Below are 25,208 nucleotides of genomic sequence, written 5' to 3' on the forward strand. Positions count from 1 at the left end.
AGGTAATGCTTTTTCTACTAAACAATCCCCTTCTTGGTAGGGAGGGCACAGCTGTCAAATATATCAACAATGACACCACCAGACAGCAAAGTCTGAGCTGACCTCCACCAGGGGAACTGGAACTGTCTCTGGAACTCCTGTGCCAGAGAGGTGTAAAGCAACTCCACCTGAACACTTAGGTTGTGTTTGGTATTCTGGCCAAGTGAGTGAAAAGAGATCCCAGTGCTGCTGCTGAGCTGACCCACAAATGAGTAAAAAATAATAAACAAAAAGTTCTCTAGACATTTATGGACTCCTCACATAATCACAGAACTTTACCAGAAACATTACCCAACCCATATGAATTTTTATCTGAAGTTCTGTGAAGCCAGGTTGGTAGAGATCTGCTTTCTGTTATCCACTTAAAAACACTCCCTTATTTGACCAAGTGTGATTTCAAGTACACACTCCTGCTTAAAAGGAATTAAAATATGGACTACTTGCCTTACATATAAATCTGCATGATATTTCTTTCCATTTAGAACTCCCAGCAATGTTGGATTTTCATTATTTCTAAAATTAAGGGTAGAATCATAGACTGCAGAAACTACAAGAAGAAAAACAGGTTATGTGTTTACTGTAGTAATACAATGGAAATAAATAACTCTCTCTCAGACAAGGAGAATATTTAAGGAAGTCATCAGCAATAGCACCACAGTTTGAGCTGTCACCAAGGTAAAAACGACAATAGAATATTCAACATGCAGGTTTGCAGAAGCCAAACAACCAGTGACTTTTTCAGGAACTGCACCTGCAGAATGGAAAGGTTTGCTCTCCATCCACCCTTGCCTCCTCTCCAACCCTTCCTCGTCAGGTGCAGTATGACAGCTTCTGACAGAATACACCTGGGACTTCCTAGGAGTCAAATGGCTGCAGAACTGTTTGTTACCTTTTTCAGCTCACTGGGAATCAACAACTGCCCCCTAAATCTGAGGAAACAACCAGGCAGATACACATTTTTTAACAATGAGCAATATATGCCCTCTGACTGAGAACAGGTAAACTGTGTGTGAGAGACCTGCAGCAGCAGGGCTGAATGCAGCCATGAATGGCCCCAGTTCATGTCCATTGGTTGTAACTCAGGCACTTCTCTAGGGCAGAGGCAGAGAGAGAAAGACACACCACACCTTGTGTGAGCTGGATGCTGCCATGAGAACATGCAGATGTGAGAAATAGAACATGGAAACTCTGCTGAACAAAACTGCAGCCAAACTTCCAGCACCAAGAAAACTGCACAGCTCAGGACTGGGTAGGAACAGTAAAACCATTTGCAAAGGCTGATGGCAGATAAACTAAAAGAGCAGTCACAAGCAGCTGCTACAGAAAAAGCATTCACTGTTTAGAACCACATGAATAACTGCAAAAGAGTTTATTTGAACACATCCTTAGATACACTATTTTCCTGATGTCACAAAATTACCAGGGAATGATTAATTTTCCTGACACTGAAATCAGTTGTGCATCATGGTATGAACTCTGAGTGCAATGACAGCAAAACAACTTCCATATTTTTTGTCACAAATGTGACTAAGAAGAATTTTCATGTGTAGCCTGATGTATTTTAGGCTTTCTGCTCTAAAGTTTTGCAATAATTAATAAAAATGCATGTGGTGAACTTTTATTGTGAAACCTCTTGACCCACCTAAGAAGGACTTATTACACAGGACAGATTTGCTCTTGGTTTTGAAACCTCTCTAGCTATGAGAGATAAATATGGTTTGGTCTCATTCAGCTCCCAGAAACTCACCACATCATTTGTTACTGCAAAACTGAATTCACAGTGAAGCCTGGCTTCAGTGCTGAAAGTAAATCCTGAAAACAAAGGCCAAACCCTTGTCAGTGCAAAATGACTCTGTCCCTCACTAACAACTACATTCTTTTCCTACTACAGATGGGTTCTTAGCTCAAACTCAAAACTAAAAAGCAAGACAAAATCTACTTCAGGCACACTACTCTCAATGTAAAACGTAAGTATGAAATTACTTTTTAAAAAATCAATTATCAGCCTCCATTTTTAAGCTTCTTAGTGTAGAAGGATTTTACTAATCTACTCTAATTTACTAATCCAATGTAATTGAAGGAAAACAAGAGCTCGGTTTGGTTTATACAGTGTAAGCTTCTTAGTTTATTCTTTAATAGCATGAGATTATTCTAACAACAATAGGGATGCAATAAAGCAAAGTATGATATACACAACACTTTTTCTTCCATCTCTTACAAGGCATCTACATTTGAGTTTTTGTATGAATTGGGTTTTTGTTGAGACACACTGGAAGATGGTTCTCCTGTTCTGAAAAAACCTTCTGTGGAGATGGACAGTAACATCTTTATGTGCTGACAGTCTTACACAGAGCTTTCCTTTTCTCCAGGGGGAAAAAAAAGCCATTCCAGTTTCCAACTGGTCTGCAGTTTAACATTCTGTCTAATACCTTTTAACAACACACTGAAATCTTTTGGTGCAAAGCAGTGCCAAACCCAAGACAATGATAGCAATGTGCAGGAGTAAACAGACCTCTGTTATCCAGATGTAACTGAAGATAACTAAAGATTTTAGCTTTCTCATTCTGAGAGTGCAGGAAAAGAATAACAATGAAAGTGTCCAAGAAAAAGGCTGCATGAAATGAAAATCTGCCAGAAAGCATCCACAGTCAAAGAAGCACTAGCATGCTGTGTGACATGCTGAAACAGGTTATCATTAAACATGGATTATGTAATTGCATAATCAGAACTGGACATCTCATGACTTTCTCACCCAAAAGCTGAAGAGACCAGAAAATTCACATTGTAAAAAAAGTGGAAAAAACCCTCCAAAGTATCCTGAAAACACTACAACTGTCTCACTCTCATACTAATACAAGCAAAATTTGAGAAGTTTTGCTTCAATTGTGTAATATTTTTTCAAAGGAGTTATATCTCAGAATCTCTTTTTCATTACAAACAAAACACAAATATTTTAAAGCTCTTTCTGTCAAAAAACCGATTAGGTTTTTGTTTTTGATTTCGTTTTCTAATCTCTGCCCAGCTTTTTTGTCATCTCATTAACTCTGGGTTTCGTCTACAGCATTCTGACAGAGAGCTAAGTACTTAAGAATTTAAGATTTAATTTCTTAACTTCAAACTAAAAAATAAATCTTTGGATTACATATCTAGAGAGGATTTTTCTTTGACTGTCCTCTTGAATTTCACACATTATTTTGTGGCCATGGTGGATTATGCCAGGATGATTCACTGACAAAGAGGCAATGAGTGTGGCTGCATGCATCTTCATACTAGCACAGAATGATCTGAAGACTGGAAAAGGGAGGGAAAGGTACAGTGGCATTCACTGTACTGCTGCTGGGACACCACCTTGACACACTCCTTAGATTTAACATTTCATTAATTGGGCCAGCTTGAAAAAATCCCACTCATCTTCTCTCAAATTTTGTTACTTGCTCTGGATGATGAATAGAAACCCACTTGAAAAAAAAATGCAGGACTAATATACAGCTCATGGGAGAACAAAAAGTCATTGCAATACGCCCAAACACTGTCATACGCCAAAACTCCATGAGAATATCACCCTGGAATTCTCATGGAGTCCCTCTGGGACAGCAGTTCCCAGCATGCACAACTGGAGGAAAAGATACACAACAAAACTTGGGCTTATCTACAATCCATTGTGAAGTACATTTTTAAGTACAAGTCATTACTAAATAAAAGCAGCTGAAAGGAACTGCCTGATATACAGTCAGACAATAAAAGTAGTAATTAAATATATCTTTGGCAGTATTTGAGACATCTGCTTTTACTGTAAGTAATAGATTAATATCTTAGAAACAGGTATGTATTTTCATTTGCTTCCATGAACAGTACAGGTAGCAAACAGCAATTTATTAAGAAAGTGAACAGCTTCTAGAAATTAAGTTCCTGGGGACTGCATCTGTAAATGCATACTGATAGGAATGATCACTGACAAAAGTATCAGAACAAGTTCAGAAAATATTAAAAGCATTTCTTTAAGAATCAAATTATGTACAGAGATCTGAACTTCTGAAAGCAAGTTCTGAAGGAAAAAACAATCCCATTATCACTTATGAAAGAAATTAGTTAGGAGGGGAAGGTTCTTTACTTGTTATTTTGCATGTAAGGTATTTTTATCCAAATACATCTGTTTATGCTGACAGATATCACATCACTGGCATGGAGGCAGATTCCAATAAATAAACTCCTTCTAAAACTAAGTTTTTCACAAGAGGTGGGCTTGCCAGACTGATGTCAATAATGTCTATTTCCAACTACTGCAGAATTACTTCCGAACTCTTTCCTGAGTGATTGCAACATGTACCATTAAGGCTTGATACAAAGTTTTGAAGAGGACCAACCTGTGATTGCTGCTGCCACGGGTGAATTACATCTACAGCCAGAGACACCAGCATCTACCCATCCCATAGCACTACAGCCTCTGACAAGCTGAATCACACCCTTGTCAGAAAGGATGAAAAAAATGGGACAGGAGCTCTGTCACACCCAGCTGTGAACAGGTCCCAAACCCGTGACTTGGCTCCACTGCTATGTCGTGCTGCAGCTACATCCCTCAGCAAGGCACTCCAGCCAGGCCCACCATCCCTGTGGGAGAGCAGAAAGTGCATCAGCCTAAATGGCAGAGCCCAAAGTGGGCTCAGGCAGCTCAGCACCAGTCTCTCACTTTTAGAGATGCACTTTTAGGGATATGACCTAATTTCTAGATAGTATTACACTTCCAGATCATGGACTGTCTAAAGAGACTGCCACCACATTCTCTATTCAAAAAGTCTGCATGGACTTATTATCTGTACATAATAATCCTACACAGAGTTCTAAAAAACAGAACATTGTTTTCAGATGCTGTTCACATGAACCCCTTGTCTCTATAGGAGAGAAACACATACCAACCCAAGGAGTAACTTTTCTACCTCACTCTCATTGCAAAAAATAACAAGGCAAATAAACCAACAAACCTAGAAGAACTTGCAGCACCAGTCTGGGGTCATCCAAATCTAAGAGGTTTACTGGCTGGATTTTTAAGCTCAAGTTTTTGCTGAAACTGTGTATGAGAAGTTATGACTCTGCTTCTCCTCAAACCCTCACAGGGAAATACTGCCTTTGTCCTACACTGCTCCTTCTAGCAAGTTACAGCTTCTGGATTGAGGCAGTGACATATGCTCTACTCCCCTAAATAAAACAAGTAATCTAGCAACCTCAGTCTCCTTCTTCTAAAGGAATTTCAAATATTTAGGGTACTGGTAAGTGTTATGGTAGTGTGTGGCATGAATGTCCAAAACTTTTTATGTCACTTGGATTTCCTAAAGTTGTTTCCTTTTGGAATGTTTTCCCACAATCACACCATATTTTGCTTGCATTACACACAGTAGTGATAAGAACAAAACCACCACCGAAATAACCTGCTCCTGATTCCCGGCTCAGGGCATTAGAGGCCACAGAGCTTTGACTCAACCCTACTTCTGTGCCTCAAAGTCTACCAGCCCCTGCTGTGCCCTCAGCAGAACAGGCACCCTTATTCCAAGGCAAGGCTAAGCCGTGCTCTTTGGGGGTTGCTGGATGCTTCATGTAACTTACCTCTTCTTCATGGGCCAGAAAGGATCCAAGCTATGCTATCCTCGTGGGGGTGGGATCTTGTGGCTGCCTGGGGAGCTACAACAGTGGCATGATCTACCTGGCTTGCCAGAGGGTATTTGGAAGAAAAGCTTCCCAGCTGACTGGGAAGCTTTTCTTACAGCAGCCATCCCAGATATGCCACGTGAAAACATGTCTTCAAGGACAAAAGAAGTTTTGACATTAACTTCAGTCAAGCTGGAACATTTTCTTCTAAACCAGGAAACACTTTTTTCTTTCTTACATATCAGGCATCTTACACACAAATCTACCAGATCCCAAAGACCCTGTAACACTACAGCTACTTAGCACTGTCTTTCCTGTGCCCATGAAGTACACAGAAGAAGACTGACAGTAGTAGTAGGCAAAGAATTTGATAGACAGTATTAGTCAAAGAATATTACTTCAAAGGCAACATGTGCAAAATGATGTCACTTTAAAGCTGGCAAATGCAAGTAACCAGAAATAAATGGGGAGCTCAAAACAGTATTAATAAAGAAAAACTTACTCATGTTCTATAATGTAGAAACTGTTTATGAATTTCACCTACATGTATCTTTAGTCAAGGCCCACTCCCCTTCCTCAGCTCCATTAAGAAGCTCTAAAGAGCAAATCTATACAGAAATTTAAAGTAGAATATGTTTGCATTTTAAAATTGCATTATTTGAGGTAGCCTTTTACCACAAGAAATTATTTTAAGACACACTGCCTCAGACTCTCTACTGATGCATTTGCTTCATTTAGAATAGAATTGCTTAGCAAATACAAAGAAATACTATTCTTTGGCAATAGGTACAATATATGCAACAAAATAAGTACCAATTGGTACAAAATATGCAACTGAGATTCCTCAACACAGAGTCACAGCTCACAAAACATAACAATAATAAATTAAAACCCAAAAAACCAAACAAAAAACTCTCACCAAAAAAAACCAAAACAAAAAACCCACAACCAAAACCAACCCCACACACTGATTCAGGACTCTTTTATTAAAACCAGAGGCTAGTGAAAAAACGAGATGCTTTTGAGAGCATCCCAGGATTTTTCTGCTAGGAAAAGAACAGCATGGCAAACTGTCAGCTGTTAGAGGAAATAACCATTTAGCATTGTCCCCTGTGACTTTCCTTACCTACATTTCTCAAACACTGCACGGTGACAGCAAATCCCTTCGTTCGTGGCAGGAGGTGGTACTTGAGCTTGGGCAGCCCTTTGGCTTCAGCCACCTTCATGCTGATCTGGTGCTTCTGCTCTGTGAACCTTGTGCCCTCACAATGAATCAGGAACTAAAACCAAAACAGAACTACAGTCAGACAGAAGCCCATGTTTTCTTCTGATTGAGGAGAGTTCTCTCAAATTCCCACCAGCACAACCCAAATTAACACTGCTAGCTGGGACACATGTAGCGACACACACATTTATGTAATTTATCTGACTGAGGCAACAAATCCCAACCAACCAAAAAAAAAAAAACCAAACCCAAAACCCCAAATCTAAACACTCATCCAACCTGCCATCCAGTTTGAACCTCAGCCTTTTGGCTTTAAGATCTGCTCTGCTATTTGCCATCAGAATGACTTGGTTTCTCTGAGTCACTCCATCTCTAATCAGCTGTTAGAAAACACTCAAAACATCCTCCTGTTGCAAATCTCTGTCTGATGGTAAAGCATTCAAATATCATGGCACCTAAAACTTGCTAAGTGTCTAAACCAAACACATTTCTAGGAAATGCTTCAGTGCCCAGCTTGTTTGCCCCTCATTCTAACCTGCTTCCTTTCCCTGTGGCACAGGATCCAAGGGAATGGCCTGAAGTTGTGTCAGGGAAGGTTTAGGTCGGATATTAAGATAGAAAACTTCAGGCATTAACTCTGATGTCAATGAGACAGCTGCCTGAGATGTAAGGCAGCACATGCAGGACAACTGAAAGGCTCATGCTCTTATCAACTATACAGAAGAAGCGCTCAGACATGAATAATTACAATCTTGCCACTGGCAGGCAGGGGAGAACACACAGATCTTGGGAGATTTACCACTTGCTCATCTGCTTTCTGCCAAGCATGAATGCAAACTAACACATCAGAGACCACTGCCAAATGACACAAAGTAAGTCCTCATAACCCACAGCAAAAATACCCAAAAAAGACAAAGATATTGAAGAAACTAGCCAAGCAGCCAGCTTCAGCTCTAGCTCATCCAAGAGAGCTTTTACCAGTGTGTTGCATGCATAATGTTATTCAGATTGATGAGACACAGAGGAACTGATGGGAAATTCTCACTTGTTCACTCAGCATGCTTTGCCTTCTCTACTTTCCAAGGTGCTATTCTTGTGCCTTTTGACATTATGTCATCATACAGAAGCAAATTAAAACTCCACACTGCAATAACCCCAGGTGTACATTAACAGTAATCTCCATTACATAGGTATAGCTCCTTTTTAGCAATCCCTCTACAAGAGAATCTACAGGATGGTGGTGGCTTGTGCTCATTGATTAGAGTGGAGCTGCCTACATGTACAGAAAAGTCACAGAGCACAGGCAAATCTCTGGAGAGAAACTGAAACTGAAGTCCCAGAATCACCCCTTTGCTAGACAGCCTCCTGCCTGGAAGTCACATAAACACTGAAGCACAGAGATTAGTTTTGATTGCTTAGCACTCATTTAAACCAATGACAATTAACAAAGGAATTTGTTTCAGAGCATGAGAAATACAGCATATACATCTTCATGAGGAAACAGCATAGTTTCTGTAGGCCCCGGGGACGCTGCTTAAGATTCCATTTCTTTAACTGAATTGCACTCTTGCCATCACTAGCACAGAAGAACTGCAATTTTTATGATTTCTGAGAAGAGGAAAAAATTCAAAGCCTTTTCATTCTCAGATAAAGAAATGCCAGGCATGGTGAATGCTAAAAAATTATGGTAATGAAAAAAGTAAGACTTTCTTGTTATTGAAAAGTTACACCAATTCTTTCCCTTGAGCAGAGACAATGGCTACATCAGACCACTTCTCTGACCAGGTGGCTTCCACTTCTACTGGGCCACGTCTGACCAAACACCTTCACAGAAATGGCAGAATCACTGGGAAGGAGAAAACTCTAGTATATTAACTCTGCAATCTAAGGTGAAAGGAGAGCTAAGGTAACAAATATAGCTGATGTGCTTCAATACAACATTGTCACATGCATCTCTTAGACAGCCATGAACCCTTGCATCTACCCCTATCCAGTGCCTGTAATGCGAGAACCACAAAATTTACTGAGTGCATCACAGTGCAGGTATTTTTGCAGTAGTATCTGTAGGGCTCCACACTACAGAGAAGGAAACAGACAGCACAGAACATGGGAAACTCCAGAGAGAATTCAGTTGAGAGTGTTCTCCTGATACTCCCAAGGAAGCTAATGAATCCAAAGTCTCAGGAACAATCTGGTAAGCATCACATACTGCCCGTGCCTCTCACTCCTGCTACCTCACACTCCATTTGTTAAGCACCACTCACCCAAAAGTTTTCAGGGTAGTCCCGGAGATTGAGCAACTTCTGCACCACAGTTTTCCGATCTTCCTCCCACTTGCGCTTGCAGAAAACTATCTCTAGGAAATACCACATCCAACCAATGATAGGCATGTAGGAGAGCTCCTTCTTTGCAAGCACTTTGGAACTCTGCAGGACAGAATCAAAGCAACACAAACAGGGTTAAACCACTTAAGAGTGCACTGTGGGTATGGGACTTGCTTAGTTAGATGCAAAGATATCCATTTACATTGACAAGACCCAGTTTTAACACCAGTGTAAAAGCAAAACAAAGAAAAATAAAGTTCTCTCATACGACAGAACAGTCAAATCTAATCTCAGGTATCTGCATGGAAGACTTCTAGAATTAAATACATATGAGTGTGTGCTGCTCTCTCCTACCCAAACACTGAAACCCAAAAGCGAAGCCAAATTCCTTCAAACATGGAGGAATCCATGTACATAACCTGAGCTGTAAGAATCAAAATTCTTAATTCAATCAGATCCTGGCACTGGTAGCTCAAGTTCCTTTAAGATACCTTGAAACTATACATCTCTACATGGAGGGAAAAAAAAAGAGGAAAATAAAAAGCAGAGTCACAGAGCCACTGCAGCACAACATACTGATGCTATGCACACATGGTTTACCAATAGAAGAAACCATAAACACTAGAAACAACAGCAGCAATAAGAATACTTAATTTGTGCTCAGTTTTGTTTATGAAAGGGCATACTTAGAGTAGTGAATTTCTCACCAAAGCATGCTTCTGGAGTAGGAAAAAACAAAAAAGCACTCTTTCTGTCTCATAGGTGTGACAGACAGTGAAGTGACTGGTCCAGACACTTGACAGAAAGTCTGTGATTTATCAAGCATTCAACATGTTCTGTAAGTTAATCCTACTCCAGAATTTAACTCTGTGATCATTTCAGACTAACATCCCCTAGGGCAGGAGAACTGATTCCATGTGCTCCTTTCCTGTCTTCCAAGCCAGCCCACCCTGGTGAGCTGTCTTACATTTCACTTGGTTATTTAATCAATAAAATGGCATATGTATGTGTTGTGTTCATAAAGAAATTGTTGCTTCAGCCTTTCCTGAAAAAACAGTGACATTTCCTTAGAAGAAAGATGGGAGTAATTACAGTCCAGTTTCTGACCATGATATTATTATAAGCTAACCCATCCAAAAGCTCTGCAGATAGATTCCAGGACATGGAATTTGACTAGAAATTACTTATTGTAGAAGTTACCATCAAGAGATGGTACATATCTTATAAATAAAAGGAAATATTTACTAATAATATATAATAATTAATAAATAAAAGGAAATATTTACTTTTTTAGTCACTCTAGTTCATTTGGCTGCTACAAGAAGAGACCTGACCTAATTCTTTATCTCAGCTCTTTTTTTCATCTGCTCTCCTTCCTTGAGAAGGAAAATTCCTTAAATAATTAAGCTATCTAAAAGCTTCTGGAAGGCAAGTGCACATCACACAGCTTCACCAGCAACTGTTACACAGAAGCAGAACAGAGGATGACAGAGAGTTCCATTTCTAAGAATGGGGGAACCATCTCTATCAAATGATTTAATGCTTTGCAATAATAGTGCTCCCTCTTGAGGATTTGAGATTTCATAATTTCAGTGATGGGCTCAGATCAGGACTCCAAACCCACTGCTCCCCTGAGAAGCAGCTGCAGTAATTTCAGTTTCAAGCCATGTTGTACATTAGTGCCCATTACAGGAGAGCAGCAACACTGAACTCAGACTCCTCTTCCAGCTCCACAAACTGGACACAGAGAAACAGGCTCTCCTTTTACCACTTTCCTGCACAAGGAGGCCAACCGCAGCCTCACCCCACAAAAGAGAAGAAACTTCAACATATTCTTAAAGTTTATTTACAGTAAGTGTTGAGTGTCATAAGAACTACCATAAACTAACCTAAGTGTACTCTGTGTAGAGTGCACAAAGCCTCCAGAACACAGTGTCAGGAGAGACAATGTAATAGCTGTCCTCCAGACTTTAAAGTGCAGAAATTATAGTCCAAAAAGCTAGCTAAAATGACTATTTCACCATATCCATTTTGTAATACTTTACATATTTTAAAAAGAACGTGAGTTTCGCAAGAGGCAGGAAAGAAGTTGCACCTAGCCCAGTGATACCAAGAAATGTTACTGTGAGATTAAGTGAAATACAGAACACAGGTAGTGTTCTGTAGCACAGGTATAACCACAAAAGCACAACAGATGTCTGAACTCTTCCCTGGGGCACATTCTGATTCTTTTACTGCGCTGATGCATTTTTAAAATTTAAAAGCCCTCTTTTAGACACGTGTGAGTATGACTCCTTAGATGCACATAAAAATAAATCACCTCACACTATTTTATGCATCCATCTGTTCTAGCAGTAGAAGGAAGGCTAACAACAGAACTAATTAGACAAAGGAAACTCCTCAGTGCATTATGCTGGCAAGCTGTTCTTGTGAGGGAGGAATACATCAGGCCTCCCCTTGGAAGCTGCCCTGTATCCTGGGGAATGAGATGCTGGAGAGCAGCGCCACAGAAAGGGACCTGGGAGTCCTGGTCACTGGCCAGTTGAACGTGAGCCAGCAGTGCCCTGGCAGCCAGGGGGGCCAGCCCTGTCCTGGGGGGCATCAGGCACAGCATCACCAGCAGGGCAAGGGAGGGCATTGTGCTGCTCTGCTTTGCAGCCTCACCTCAAGTGCTGGGGGCAGTTTTGGGGGACACAATATAAGAAAGACATTGAACTGTTAGAGAGTGTCCAGAGGAGAACTACGAGGATGGTGGAGGGCCTTGAGGGGCAGCTGTATGATGAACAGCTGTGGTCACTGGGTCTGTTCAGCCTGGGGAGACTGAGGGCAGAGCTCACTGCAGTCACAGCTTCCTTGTGAGGGGAACAGGAGGGGCAGGCACTGATCTTTGCTCTGGGGTGCCAGTGACAGGACCCAAGGGAATGGTCTGAAGCTGTGTCAGGGAAGGTTTAGGTTGGAAAAGGATATTAAGAAAGGGTTTAGCACTGGAACAGCTCCCCAGGGAAGTGGTCACAGCACCATCTGACAGAGTTTGAGAAGCATTTGGACAACGCTCTCAGGCACCTGGTGTGATTCCTGGGGATGGTGCTGTGCAGTGCCAGGAGTTGGACTTGATGATCCTTGTGGGTCCCTTCCAACTCTGTGTGTTCTGTGATTCTGTGATCCCTCTTAAAATAACTAGAGCTGTTTTGTTTCAGTCATCTACCCATGCACAGCTCCTGTGAAAGTACCTGGGGGAAAAATGCAACTATAATTGACTTCAGCCACTAACTTTTCCTTTACTAAAGTGCTTTGGTAAATATGTGACAGTTGCTTTTAATATTCAAATTCAGCTTGTTCAACAGAAAAATAAGTATTAAAAAGTGCTGACTTATTCCACATAATCTGCCTTCTTGACGGAAGTCAAATATTTTCAGTGCTCAGAATGGTGTAATTTCAACAGATGTTTAATGAAATTATCACTGGACAGGAACAACTTATCTACAATACTAACATTTTAATCCAGGTTAATTTATTTTGGCCAAGTTTGTTCAAATGAAATACCCATTAAGTTCTCCTTCATGAATGACTGCACCAACATCACCTTAAAAAAAGTATTTTTACAAACTTGCTTTAGTGCATTTGCTCAACTGTGCTCTCAAAGAAAGAAAATCATGATTCTACATGTCCAGCCTCAGTTATTCAACACGTCTGGTTTAAAGAGCACAACAAACAGCATGAAATCAATGTGAAAGCTGGAAGTGTCCAACAAAACTTGTTCCTGAGTTTTAAAATAAGTTCATTGTAGTGCAAACCATTAGCAACAGCAATCTGCCTTGTAAGTTACTTGCTCTGCAGGCTCCCTTCAGCACTGACATACTTTCAGTGATTCCAACTGCTCTACTTTTGAAATATATCACTCCTTCATATTATACTCGCTGGGACATCATAATGGCTAGGTATGTCTCTTTAGTCACTCAAAGCCATCATTCCAGAAATTTAGTTATGCTCCTAATTCCTCATGCTTTGTATTGAATAAAATTTCTCCATGTTGGAATGGTAACACAGACTTACCACTAGTAAGCCTGATTTTGTCCCTTCACACTTCAAATCTAGTTTAAAAATCTGTGAATATATTAAAATGCACAAACAACCTATTGTGCCCACACACCTATTAGTCTCATACAATAATAGAAAAAAATATCTTCTCACACCTACATTTAAGGCCACACTCAGCTTTTTGAACAGCAAGCTTCAACATAAGCAACTCTCAAATAAAATTAAGTTGCCTGACATATGGAACTGGTAGTTAAGGTTAAAGCCAGCAGGTTTTGCTTTAAAGCACAGGCAATTTTTGCCAATATTAATGTCTTCGTTTCAGACAAATGGCTGTTAAAATTACTAACAAAGCTATTTTATTGCTGCTATGTCAGACCAAGCAACAAAGCAGTGAATCCAGGCAGGGAGCATAATAAAGTACTTTTGGTAAGAATCCTGAATAACAGCTCCCTCCTCAGAAATAGCCCAAGTCCTGATTTTGAGTTCTGGTGTCCAGTTGGGTCTTTTTTCAAGAGAATGGTTAGCAACACACCTTGAGGAAAGTAAAGGCTACTAATGCATTTGAAAGGGGACACAGTGGTTAGGCTGTCCCAATGAGGTAAATCCTAAGACTGGAATGCCACAGACAGGAAAAGGGAAGGACACAGCAGAGAACCTCATTCATACACATGCCAAGATCTGAGTCCTTAGAAGAACACTCAGATTCACAAACCTAAAAACAGGCAAGAGACTATGCAACTCCTACTCCATCTCCCAGAAACATCAAAAAAACCCCAACCCCTAAAGCCACACTGATAGAGCTTTATAAACTTGTAGGGATTTTGGCAATTTGGGTATAAGGAGAAAGCCAGTTCAGGAGAAGAGAGACAAGAGAAGGAGCAGAGAAATGCACAAATTCAATGTTTCAACTAAGATCAGAAAAGGCAGTTTTCAAAAGGGAATGACTTTTTTTTTGGGAACCAAAGGAGCAAGACAAGTTTAAGAATGTTAATATTATTTTCAAATAAACAAAAACAATGTCTGGATTTCAGCTGCAACAGAGCTAATTTTCTTCCCAGTAGCTGCGCTTTGTGTTGAGGAGGAGAATAATGTTGATAACACACGGATGTTTCAGTTGTTGCTAAGCAGTGTTTACACTACATCAAGGACTCTGGCTTCTCACCACCCTGCCAGCAAACAGGCTGGTGGACACAAAGAGCTGGGAGGAGACACAGCAGGACAGCTGACCCAAATAGCCAAAGGGATATTCCATACCATTTGATGTTAAGCTCAGTATATAAACTAGGGGGAAAGATGGCTGGGGACCGCTGCTAAGGAACTGGACTGTGGTGAACAACTCCATTGTGGATCATTTGTTTTATACACTCTGATTCTTTTATCACCATTGATTATCATTATTTTTGTCCCTTCCTTTTCTGTCCTATTAAACTCTACCTCAAGCCCAAATTCCTTCCCCTCCCTCCCCCAATTCTCTTCCCCATCTCATGGGGGGCAGGGAGTACGCAAGTGGCTGTGTGGTGTTTAGCTGCCTGGATGGTTACACCACAACAACCAAGCAAAAAATTACTACATTTAAGGGCTTCATTAAAGAAATGTTCTATCTGTAAAATACTGAGAGTTTGAACATGCATGTGACACTCTTAAGAGAGTTACTGCTGTCTGCCAGAGCTGCAGGGCAGAGCTGGATGTCACAACAAAGCCATTCTGCCTGCTGAAGCCAAGCACAGTCAGTTCCAACTCCTTTGGCTCAAAGCTGTCTTCACCTTCTCCCTCTTCCTCCTCCCCAGTCATTTCATTTCTCCCCTCTTCACTCAATTAGTTAAGGCAGAAAAGAGACTGAAAGAGTTTTAAAACATGGCCAAACAGGGCAGACAAGCATCATAACAGGCACAGGAGACTGCATGTGCAAGATTTCCTCTTCAGCAGCAGCGGACATGAGATAAGCTGAGTAAGGTGTTGGCTGGTACCCAAAGTTTGCATAGAAACTTCACAGAGTATACAATTAAACATCATTAAATATAAACACCCATTGGCTCACAAAGTCCCTGAGCTAAAAAACACCAGAGGCTATGACACCTCAGAAAGGCCCCTGTTTACCTGCCTCTTTCCTGGAACTCTTTTCCTAAATGCCAGCCATAAAGGTTTTTATGTTCCTAACTGTGCTGCCACACCATGCCCTGAAACTCTGCACAGGGGAAGCTCATGTAAGGCAGCACAAGTCACCAACCTGCACTCCTCATCACTGCACAATCACCTACCCATGCACTGGCCCAAGACAAGAACCAGTACAGCAATATAGGCAATCCAATCAGGAAAATCACTGTTTGGTAATTTCCATTCTTTATGGGTTTTTTTTTTAACATGGCTTAAGAAGAACTTGGGCTGGTTGCCCCAAGAGGGAAATGCACTGCTTTGTTAAGTAAAGACATCTATGCAAATGAGAGCACGTGGAAACTATTTCTTCTGGGAACAGTTTCTGGGAAGTAAAACCACAGTACATTTCTCAGGACTGAAATAGTTTTGTGTTGGTTGTTTGGGTCTTTTGTTTACTTGCTTTTGTTTTGCTGTTAAAGAAAAAAAAAAGCAAAACCACAACCAGCATATATCAGTTTCTAAAATAATCCTAAGATTAGCATAAATGCAAACTGAATAATATATGCAAGCACCCAAAAAAAGGAAAAATTTCTTTTCAGTTAGTGCAGCACAGTAATTTCAACAGTTGTTTCAACTTTGTGGTTTCCTTATGTGTAGGTAACAACATAAAATACTAAAACAGAAACCTTATTAACTTGGAAAACTATTAAAAAATTGCAGCTAGTAAGATTCCATCCAACTACACAGCAACAATGTAAAACAAGGTATTTTTCACCTTGTAGGCCCCTTTTACTTTGTGCAGAAACAATCCCTCAATTTTCTACATTGGTGTCTTCTGAAGAAGCACCTGACCCTCAAAAACACAGCTTTATTTAGAGAACTGAGGGCATTTGGCTTACCAAATTGGACAGACTGTACTTCAGCACCACTGTTTTTTTGCACATAGGAACAGGTTTCCCTACACTTCCTACTGTTCCATGCCATCCTGCAGCTCTGTACTCAAGTCCTAGATAACATGGCAGAAGTTACTCAGAAGCCAACAGCCATTTTGGGTACACAAAGAGCCTGTAATGCTTAGGTTCACTTTCCTCCCCTTTTAAGACCCCGTTTTTGTTAAACAGACTGCCATTATTCTAATTTGAAAGTGACAGGAGTGGTGCCGAAAAGTCCAGAAAATGCAACAAGTCCAAAGGGAAGGCCACAAAAATCAGAGGTTCACACAATCCAAAGTCAGGACTTTTGCCAGAGGCCAGTATCAAAGCTACAAGGATGCTGAAGAACACTGCCAAAATGAGCCACTGGTTTTCTTCCTTATGAGGGAGGAACTCTTATCTAAATCCTTTATAGACAGATAATATCATCACCATCACAGAATTAAGTCAGGCTGATTTAGATGGGGGCTTGAATTATCCCCATGATCTGACAGGGGAAACAAAAAAGCAACCCAGAAAACAAAGGCACATGAACCCTAGCTTAATGCAGCAGCGTATTCAACCATGTATAACTCATGCCTCCCCCATCTCTTACTGCTTTTAGTTACTGCTTTCACTTAAGATGTAGCCAGCCTCTCTCATCTTAAGTGATGGCTGCTCTTTCATTCTGAGAGAGGCATGCTACATCATTCAAACTCTAGCTGTGGATTTGTAAGGCTACACTGGAAAAAGCAAACAAATTCTGTAATTAAACCGGGAAAGAATCACGGGCTAGCTCATCTTTGTGCAGCACAAGGAACTGCAATAGTTACTTCGTAAACACACAGAGAGAAATAACTGTAATGATCTTCACAGGTTAAGAAAATATTTCCTTCATCAGCTTTAACTGCAAAATGCTTTTAAAATAGCTGTGGTTTCCTGAGCCATCCTGTCTCCACACACTTGCACTGCACTGCTTTAGGCTCACCTCTAATTTTGGACTGCAGCCTAGTGAAATTTGAGCACAGATCTGTTAATTCAAAAACACAATTAACTTATTTTGCTGTTTTTCCACATCCAAGGAGATTTATCTTATATACTAAGAAACTCACCCCCAAGACCCCAAATCTCTCACAAAAGTTCCAACCACAGAGAAAGTCAATTTCAAAGTTGTGATTAAGGATTACGATGGCATTCTCCTTCCCGTACTTGTGGTAACTCTCTGGGTCAGTGTAAAGGGTGCAATCGGTGCCTGACCACCATTCCAGCAACATCACCATCTCTGAAACAAAGAATGAGAAATATGTGAATGCACACAGTATCTGCAAAACCACAAATCAGTAATGTGTTGAAAACATCAGTCACCTCAATGGCATGTGGCAAAGAAAGTGCTGTAATGAAGAACATGTAAGAGGGCTGTTTAAAACACAGCTATCTTTACAAGCTGGAAAGTGGTTTCTCAGCAGTATCCTAGTGACTATCATATGCCTTTCATTTCCTATTTGCTTGCTCCATTATCAAGCACAGGCTTGTACTGTACACTTTGTGTTTGTTTTGCTTGGAACTTTAAGTCTGACCACAAGACTTGTGAATCAAACCTTTATTTAGTGAAATCACTCTGGTCTGGGGCACAGGAAATTGAGGTGAGTCAGTAAAGCCAAGAAACTCGGAGAGCTCTATCTCCACAGAGATGGAAAATGAAAACCTGAAAAAAATGGCTCTCCTAAAGCAGCCCATGTCTTGAGCTGGGAGTACCGTGGGACTAAATGAAAGCTGTCTGTCTGAGACTGAAAAGGAGTTAAGGGACACGTCTGCCTCCTGACAAAGCTGTCAGGAAAGTTCTGAACCAAAGCAAAGGTCCAATGCAAGGGGCTATTCCTTGTTAAGTGAAACATATCTCTCTGGTGCCACATGAATGCCTCTGCTGGAAGGATGACATATCCAAGATGCTCTCCTGGCTTAAGACAAGCCTGAAGGCACCAAAAATGTTCATTTACCTCATGAAAGATCAAAATCAGGCCAGTCTTTGAAACACATTTGAATTCCTTTTCCACTTTGGTCCCCTACTGGTCCCATCTACTGACAGAAAACATAAACCAGCTAGGAACAGGTCTACATTTCCAGCCGTCATGAGTAAAATTATCTGCCTGAAGCTCTTGGATGACATTGTGCTGTACATTGGAGAACTGGCATTAATGATCTGTATGAATTCTATCTAACAGTGCTACAGGCAGGCTAACAGACAATCTCTATTCAGGTAAAATTACCTTAATATACCTTAATAAAAGCGTGTTTCTGAAACAGATAAATGGTTGACTTATCAGTCCACTTGCTTACTTCTAATCAGGGAATGTGACTACTACTGCAGCAGGAGTACATTATTATTTAATGCATGCTATTATGCATCAAAACAACAGCCCGAGATGTAGAGGGAGACCTAAAGTGAGATATGCCAACCAGGGAATGGCAGATTTCACTGACTGCAAACTAATTTTTCAGTGAGAACCAAAGATGTTCACATCTCAGCAAGGCAGCTGTGAAGATACAGAAGCAAATACCTTGAAGACTTCCCCTGCAAAGTGCTGCCTTGTGAAATACACTAAGGTCATAGATTTCTATTAAATTTATACTGGAAATAAATGCCCCCCACTCCCTGAAACACAGCAAAATTGAGTAATAGCTGGGGGAAAAGAACCATCCCACATTGTAATGTGCAAACTTTTGCAGAATCTACAGTCACATCCTAGGGCAGAACACCATCACAGAAAAGAAAGGGAATAAGTGACAGGATTCAATCTTTTGCTTAAGTAGGAATCCAACTAAGAGAAAAAAATGACTGCCACATGACTTTCCCTCTTTATAACACCTCCTTCCATTAAATCTATTCCCTGGGAAAGAAAACCAAACAGCCAGATATGACGAAGCTAAGGCTGTCTTGACAAAAAAGCCAACTTTACCTGAGAAAAGTAATCCCACTTCAAGTGTGAATTTTTTATTTATTTTGTCTTTTACTAAGGAATTTGAACAAAACTAATAACATATCGTGAATCTCACTACACAGGTGTGCCACATGCACAGAGCTCTTCAGTTTGATAGATTCAGTTTCAAATACATTCCAAAAAAGCACAAGCAAAATTATTTCTAGATGTGCTTTGATTTTTCAGGCTTCATATAAGCAGGATTTTTGTTTGAATAAATACTGCAGAAATAGGTCCCTATCCCTCACCTCACATGCCTTTTGTCACTGATGTGCTCAAGCAGCTGCTGCAGAAACACAGAGCAGGCACTGAACACCACTGTATTTAAAGACAGTAAATACCATCTGCCAATCTCTAATTTCTTAACATGTTTCTTTCCCTCATCTTCCCTACTCCTTATTTCTCCCTCTTCCCAGCCTCCTTTCTCCTTGTGGATCTCAAGCAATGATAAGTAGTGTCAGTTTGTGCTACTCTTGCATTGTGTCACCAGCTTACTTCCACAACCTTGCACAGAGATTTATTACCCAGTAACCTGCTGTGTGGCTCAGGCACACAAGGTCACCCATTCACACTCTCCTCCCTCCTGCACAGTACAGAGATGGTCGGAGGAAGTTTCTTCCTTTGTACCCCAGTCATACTGTATGAGCAGAAATCAATTGCATAGAGAGTAGAAAAAAAGATTCTTTTGCCCCTTTAATGAGGCTTTGGAGTTTTACCGCCACAACTGAGCTGATGAATACATATTCAACCACACTGTGAGGGCTCCTACCTTTCAAGCAGTTCCCACCTTCAAAGCAATTCCTCCAGTGACACTGCCAAACAATTAAGGCAAAGGAAGGAGAAAATCCATAGGAACTTGAAATCTCCACTCCCTGCTTTGAAGGCAGACTCCTTGCAGTGCATTACAACTAGCTTAAGAAGAAGCTGATGGCAGAGAGAAATCATAACCTCAAATGCTTAATATGGATCCCCTGTGTGCCTAGGAATTTTGAGCTTTTTTACCTCTCTGAAATAAAAAAAACACTCATCTTGCTTCAAAGAACACCCCTACCTCCTGCAAGAGTGGATAGTTTCCTTGCCCTTCACTGCACAAATCTGAGCTGCTCCAATGCCAGCACTTCCAGAATAAGTAACTAGGAAAAAAATCTCCAAGGCAGAGCTGAACTGTAAGCCATTAAATGAAAAACAGCATTTAAAGCAAGAAGGGAAGCACACAGAGTTTACTGAGACTTATACCTCAAAGTTTTGCAAGAATGAGCCATTAAAACAGTTAACACTGTTATTCTGTAGAAGGTGTTAGAAATTCCTTTAGCTAACTCTTCTTGATAAGGACCACATGACCTGCTGTGGCTCCTTCTAACCTTATCCATTCTGTAATTATGGGATAAACATGGAAACATTTGCTTACAAGATTAACTATAACTTACCTATTTTAAAGTTTCATTAAAAGCATAATTCTGCATTGACTCTATAGGAACAGTAATCTGTAAATTCTCAAGTAAGTGCACAACCTTATATAAAGAGCTACAGAACTGTTTCTCTCCATGACATTCTTCATTTCCTTTAATCTCTTCATTTTCTTTAATCTGTGTATCAGGGCAACATCAAGAAAAAGAACTCAGAAAATTCTTATGGGAATGTATAGTAAAAGCATAGCAAACTCTCCCATACAAATAAAAGCATAACAAATGGGCAAGCTGTTGACCATTATTTCAAAGAGCAAACAGGGTGAATGGCTGTATGATGAATGACAGCACTGCATATAACGCTGGGGAAAGCATCCTAAAAAATGGAAAAATAAGGCTAAAGACAGACTGACAGGTAGCACAGTCCAGAGTCTGTGCCTTGCAACAACTTACTACCTTTCCAGATTTTCAGACTACACCTATTAGGGGCACTCCCTAAGAATTTTTCATAGAATGAAGTCCACAGGAAACTAAGAAAAGCAAGTCTATATCTCCCCTAAACTACTTATAAGCCCTCTGTGCATGACAGGCAGGGTTAAACCTCTGAATTCACTGCAAAGCTGCCTGAGAGTTTTTCTAAATACTTCCAAGTATTCCTTACAGAGGCCATTCCACTGTTTCATTCTGCTGTCTAACCTGACCAGGCATTTATTCATTTATTTTTGGCTCTACTTCCTTCTTCTCTACAGAAGCTGCAATGAATTTTGAGGAAAACTTGAAAGCAGGAATTCTGCTTGCATTGATTAGGTACATGAAACTAGAACTCAGAGCTGAATATTGCTACATGTCCACAGGAAAAATGTTTAAAATAAATTATTTTTATAAAAAACACATACATCTTTCCTGTGAGGGGCAACAGAAACTAGTTCTTGGGGGAAAAAATCCCTGCAGCTGGAAAGTCAAGCAATGCCTCTCTCCCTTCCCCCAGATAAGTGAGGTCATACAGGAAGCCCAGTCAGACCAAGCATCAGCTTTCCAGCTTCAGATTCTCTTCTATGAGCGTGTTGTACCAATGAGGTACAATGGTGTTTTCTGGTTCACTCCAACACAGAGGGCCTGGTCCTCCACCTGTGGGGAAATGTAGGATGCTTGGTGTTCTGTGATTTTGTGGGTTTAAACAGAAGACCAAAATCCAGCCCCCTCTTTCCTTAGCACCACCACACGTCCCACTCCCCACCCCCACCATCTACTGCAGCTGGTGGTGAAACCATTGATATCTCTGGATTTGTTTCGCCCTCCCTTAAAGCTGTCCTGCAGCAAAAGTACTGGCTGATGGCAGGGAAGGGTTATGGGGAATCATGCACACAAATTTAAAAAGAAAAAAAAGCAAAACCCTTCTCTTGTGTCTTCAGGTCTGGTTTTGCAGATTTTTGCCCCAGTGTCCTTGAAGGCCCTTTAAGCAACTTCCTTGAATAACACTTTAACTAATTACATGTCTGTGCTTTTAAGGACAGAAATCACCAACAGAGAGGAAGGAAGAAATGGTGACTTTTAATTCCCCACTCGTCACAATGAGTTACTGAATGTGCTTGCAAGGAGAAAGATAAGCACAGCACAGCCCTTTCACATATTCAGGTTCCAAGTCGCATACATTAGCTTGCAGGAAATTATTTTAATGTACCTTTCTTCAACAATCATATATTCCAACACAGATAATGCACTGCATTTGCCACAAATGACTGGGGACAGTATAGCACGTGCTGACCAAAGGAATTAGTACAACAAACGGTGAAAGAAAACATGTTGCTTGGCAAGTTTCTATGGCACTGATGTTTGGTCTGTATGGGCACAAAATCAGGCAGTTGCTCTCTTCCGGATGTGGTTTCTTGTCCAAAACACCACTGGCTTTTTCTACTGTGTGCAGAAGCAGCACCACAGAGGAACTGCTTAGCAAAGAACAAATGCTTACAGCTCATTCACTGCAAGTCACTGTGCAGAAGGAACACCAGTCTCGTTCCAATGCTTTCTTTTAAGCAGTTTCCTATACACATGCACACACACCCCCAAAAGTATGTTTTGATTTAGGCATCCTTGGCCTATTAGCAGGCTTTATTATTTTAAGCCTGCATATCTTTAAGAAATAGTGTCCCTTCCAAATTATTTGACTAAATCATTCACTGTTACCAATGGCACATCATGACCAGTGGGTTTACTGCAGAGACCTTAACACTCACTTCCTCATGGGAATTAGTTATCAGCAGAAGGGAGATGACAAGCTACCAACTCCAGCTAGCAGGTGATCCCAAGAAGCTTGTGGGAGAAGTCACTGACCCTCTTACAGTGACAAGTTATTTGAGAAGAAGAAACAACATGTATCTGTCCTGAGAACACATACATGTTTTCCATGCTGGTGGATTCATACGAGTGACTTCTGCTTCCTCTTAAAGAAAGCCTAATCTATAATACTCTAAAACCAGTCAGAAGATAGCTGGGAAATGGTGATTATGAAGCTATCGTTAATGCCACCTCCACGATGCCTGTGTACCTCCAACACACTATTCCACAGACAATTCTGTTACTGTCTGTTCTGTATCCCTACTCTACCTAAATACATATGTACCAACTCCTTCCTCTAACAGGCTAAATGGGGAAATAGATAAATTAACCTTCAATCAACTGTTCTCAACCTGAGTTTAATCTGAATATTGCAATTTCTCTTTTAAACTTGAAGAAGGCTTTCTGCGTGCAAATCCTTTCCAATTTTTCAAGTATGTCACAACTGGTCAAATAAAAACAATACTTTTGACAACAAATCACTTACATGATCCATTTTCCTTAACCCTCTCCCAACTGTGCTCAACCAGACAACATCACCCCAAATAGTAAAGAACAAATATGCCAGAGCCTCCTGTTAACCCTGAGGACAGGCAGTGCCTGTGACAGTACCTCATGATGTCAGTCCAACAGCACTGCTCACAGGTAATTCCCACCAAACCCACAGCCTGTGGAGGAGCCCCACACCAGAGCAGGGGGATGCCTGAGAGGAGGCTGAGAGTCCATGGGAGACCCATGGAGAGGGGGGCCCTCCTCCCATGCTAGAGCAGCCTGTCCTTGAAGAATGGTACCCCATGGAAGAATGACCCAGGCTGCAGTGGTTTTGGGAGGACTGTTGCCCGTGGGATGGACTCACATCGCACCATTTTGCAGGGAGCTGCTACTCCTGAGATGGACTCAGGCTTGAGAAGTTCATGGAGAACTGTCTCCTGTGGGAGGGACCCCACAGTGCAGCAGGGGAATGATCCCTCTCCCTGACCAGTGGGAGAAACCACGGGTGAGAAACTGACCACAACCCCTATTCCCTGTCTCCTTCTGCCACTGGGGTAGGAGGTAGATCTGGGAAGGAGGGAAGGGTGGGAGAAAGTGTTTTTAAGGGCTTCTTTTACTTCTCATCATCCTGCTCTGGCTTTGTTAGTAATAAATTCACTTCACATCTCTAAGTTGAGCTGTTTTGCCTGTGATGGTATTTAATGAGTGATCTCTCTTTTCCTTCTTACCTCAACTCATGACCACTTTGTTTAATTTTCTCTCCTCTGTCCAACTGCAGAGGGGAATGAGTGAGAGGCTTTGGTAGGTGCCTGACACCTGGACAGACTCAACCCATGACACATGCACACCAACAGTATGTTCTTCTGAGGTGGATTGTGAGGATGGAGAAGGAAATCTGAAGAATTATACTCTTGAGTGTTTATGTCACAACTGCTATGTGAGGCCTGCACTACAAAACAGATTTTCTGGGTAAGAAATAGCATGAAAATTTCCGCTCTGTCCTTAGCAGAAGGAAGCATCTTATCTCAGTAAGCAGCAGCTGGTGTCAGGTTCCATGAATATTAGATGATGTTTTTTAATAAATTATTCAGTATTTGATGTACATAAACCAGGAAGCCTAGGACATTCATCTGTACAAGCGCAGACAGGGAGAAGAGATGAGTGCTGAGAGAAGAAACTTGTAGGTGAAAAAACTTAAAATAAGGTGTTAATAAGTGTTCTGCAGTGATCAGTAATGCAGCATTTGACAGCCCTTATCTGATTAGTTGGGGCTTGCACAGCAACCACTTTCAAAAGAGATACACAATTTTCTTATTCTGGCACACAGACTAACATAGGACAAAGCAAAACATCACCTGATCCATCACATATCCCTCTCCTGTCAAGCCCTCATTAAATATGACCCCACATCATGCCTTACCCCAGGAGTAACTTCTGTGTCTCACTGATGGAAATGCTGAAGCAATGAAGCTTAAATGAACAGTACATACAATGTTACTCCAGTTCTCATTTGTACTGTTAGGGTGGCATGTTGCTGTCTAAATCCCAAACCAGAAGCTTAAATGAAGGCAGGGTGATCTACATTAAGCTTAAGTAAGTACCATCTTTAAATGGTAGAATCAAAAAAATCAAATCTAGTAAGTACAAAGTGGTTACAAATCTGGTATCATAAAATACCAAATAAAAAAGTACTCGCCATCAGGTATTCAAGTTTCTATCATTTCTTT

General features: G+C 40.9%; 1 protein-coding gene across 1 annotated transcript in view; it reads right to left on the reverse strand.

Annotated features, from left to right (window-relative positions):
- The window catches only part of AGPAT4 (1-acylglycerol-3-phosphate O-acyltransferase 4), a 68,493-nt gene that overhangs the window by 12,113 nt on the left and 31,172 nt on the right, over positions 1-25,208 (reverse strand). The window contains exons 4-7 of the mRNA XM_054280408.1: positions 17,384-17,553; positions 9,169-9,330; positions 6,806-6,959; positions 484-586 (exon numbers count right to left, since the gene is read on the reverse strand). Of these exons, the coding sequence (XP_054136383.1) occupies positions 484-586; positions 6,806-6,959; positions 9,169-9,330; positions 17,384-17,553 (589 nt within the window). The remainder of the gene's footprint in view (positions 1-483; positions 587-6,805; positions 6,960-9,168; positions 9,331-17,383; positions 17,554-25,208) is intronic.

This window comes from Melozone crissalis, unplaced genomic scaffold, assembly GCF_028551555.1.
Source record: "Melozone crissalis strain CALT ecotype California unplaced genomic scaffold, PUWL_Pcris_2 ptg000027l_1, whole genome shotgun sequence".
Lineage (NCBI taxonomy): Eukaryota > Metazoa > Chordata > Aves > Passeriformes > Passerellidae > Melozone > Melozone crissalis.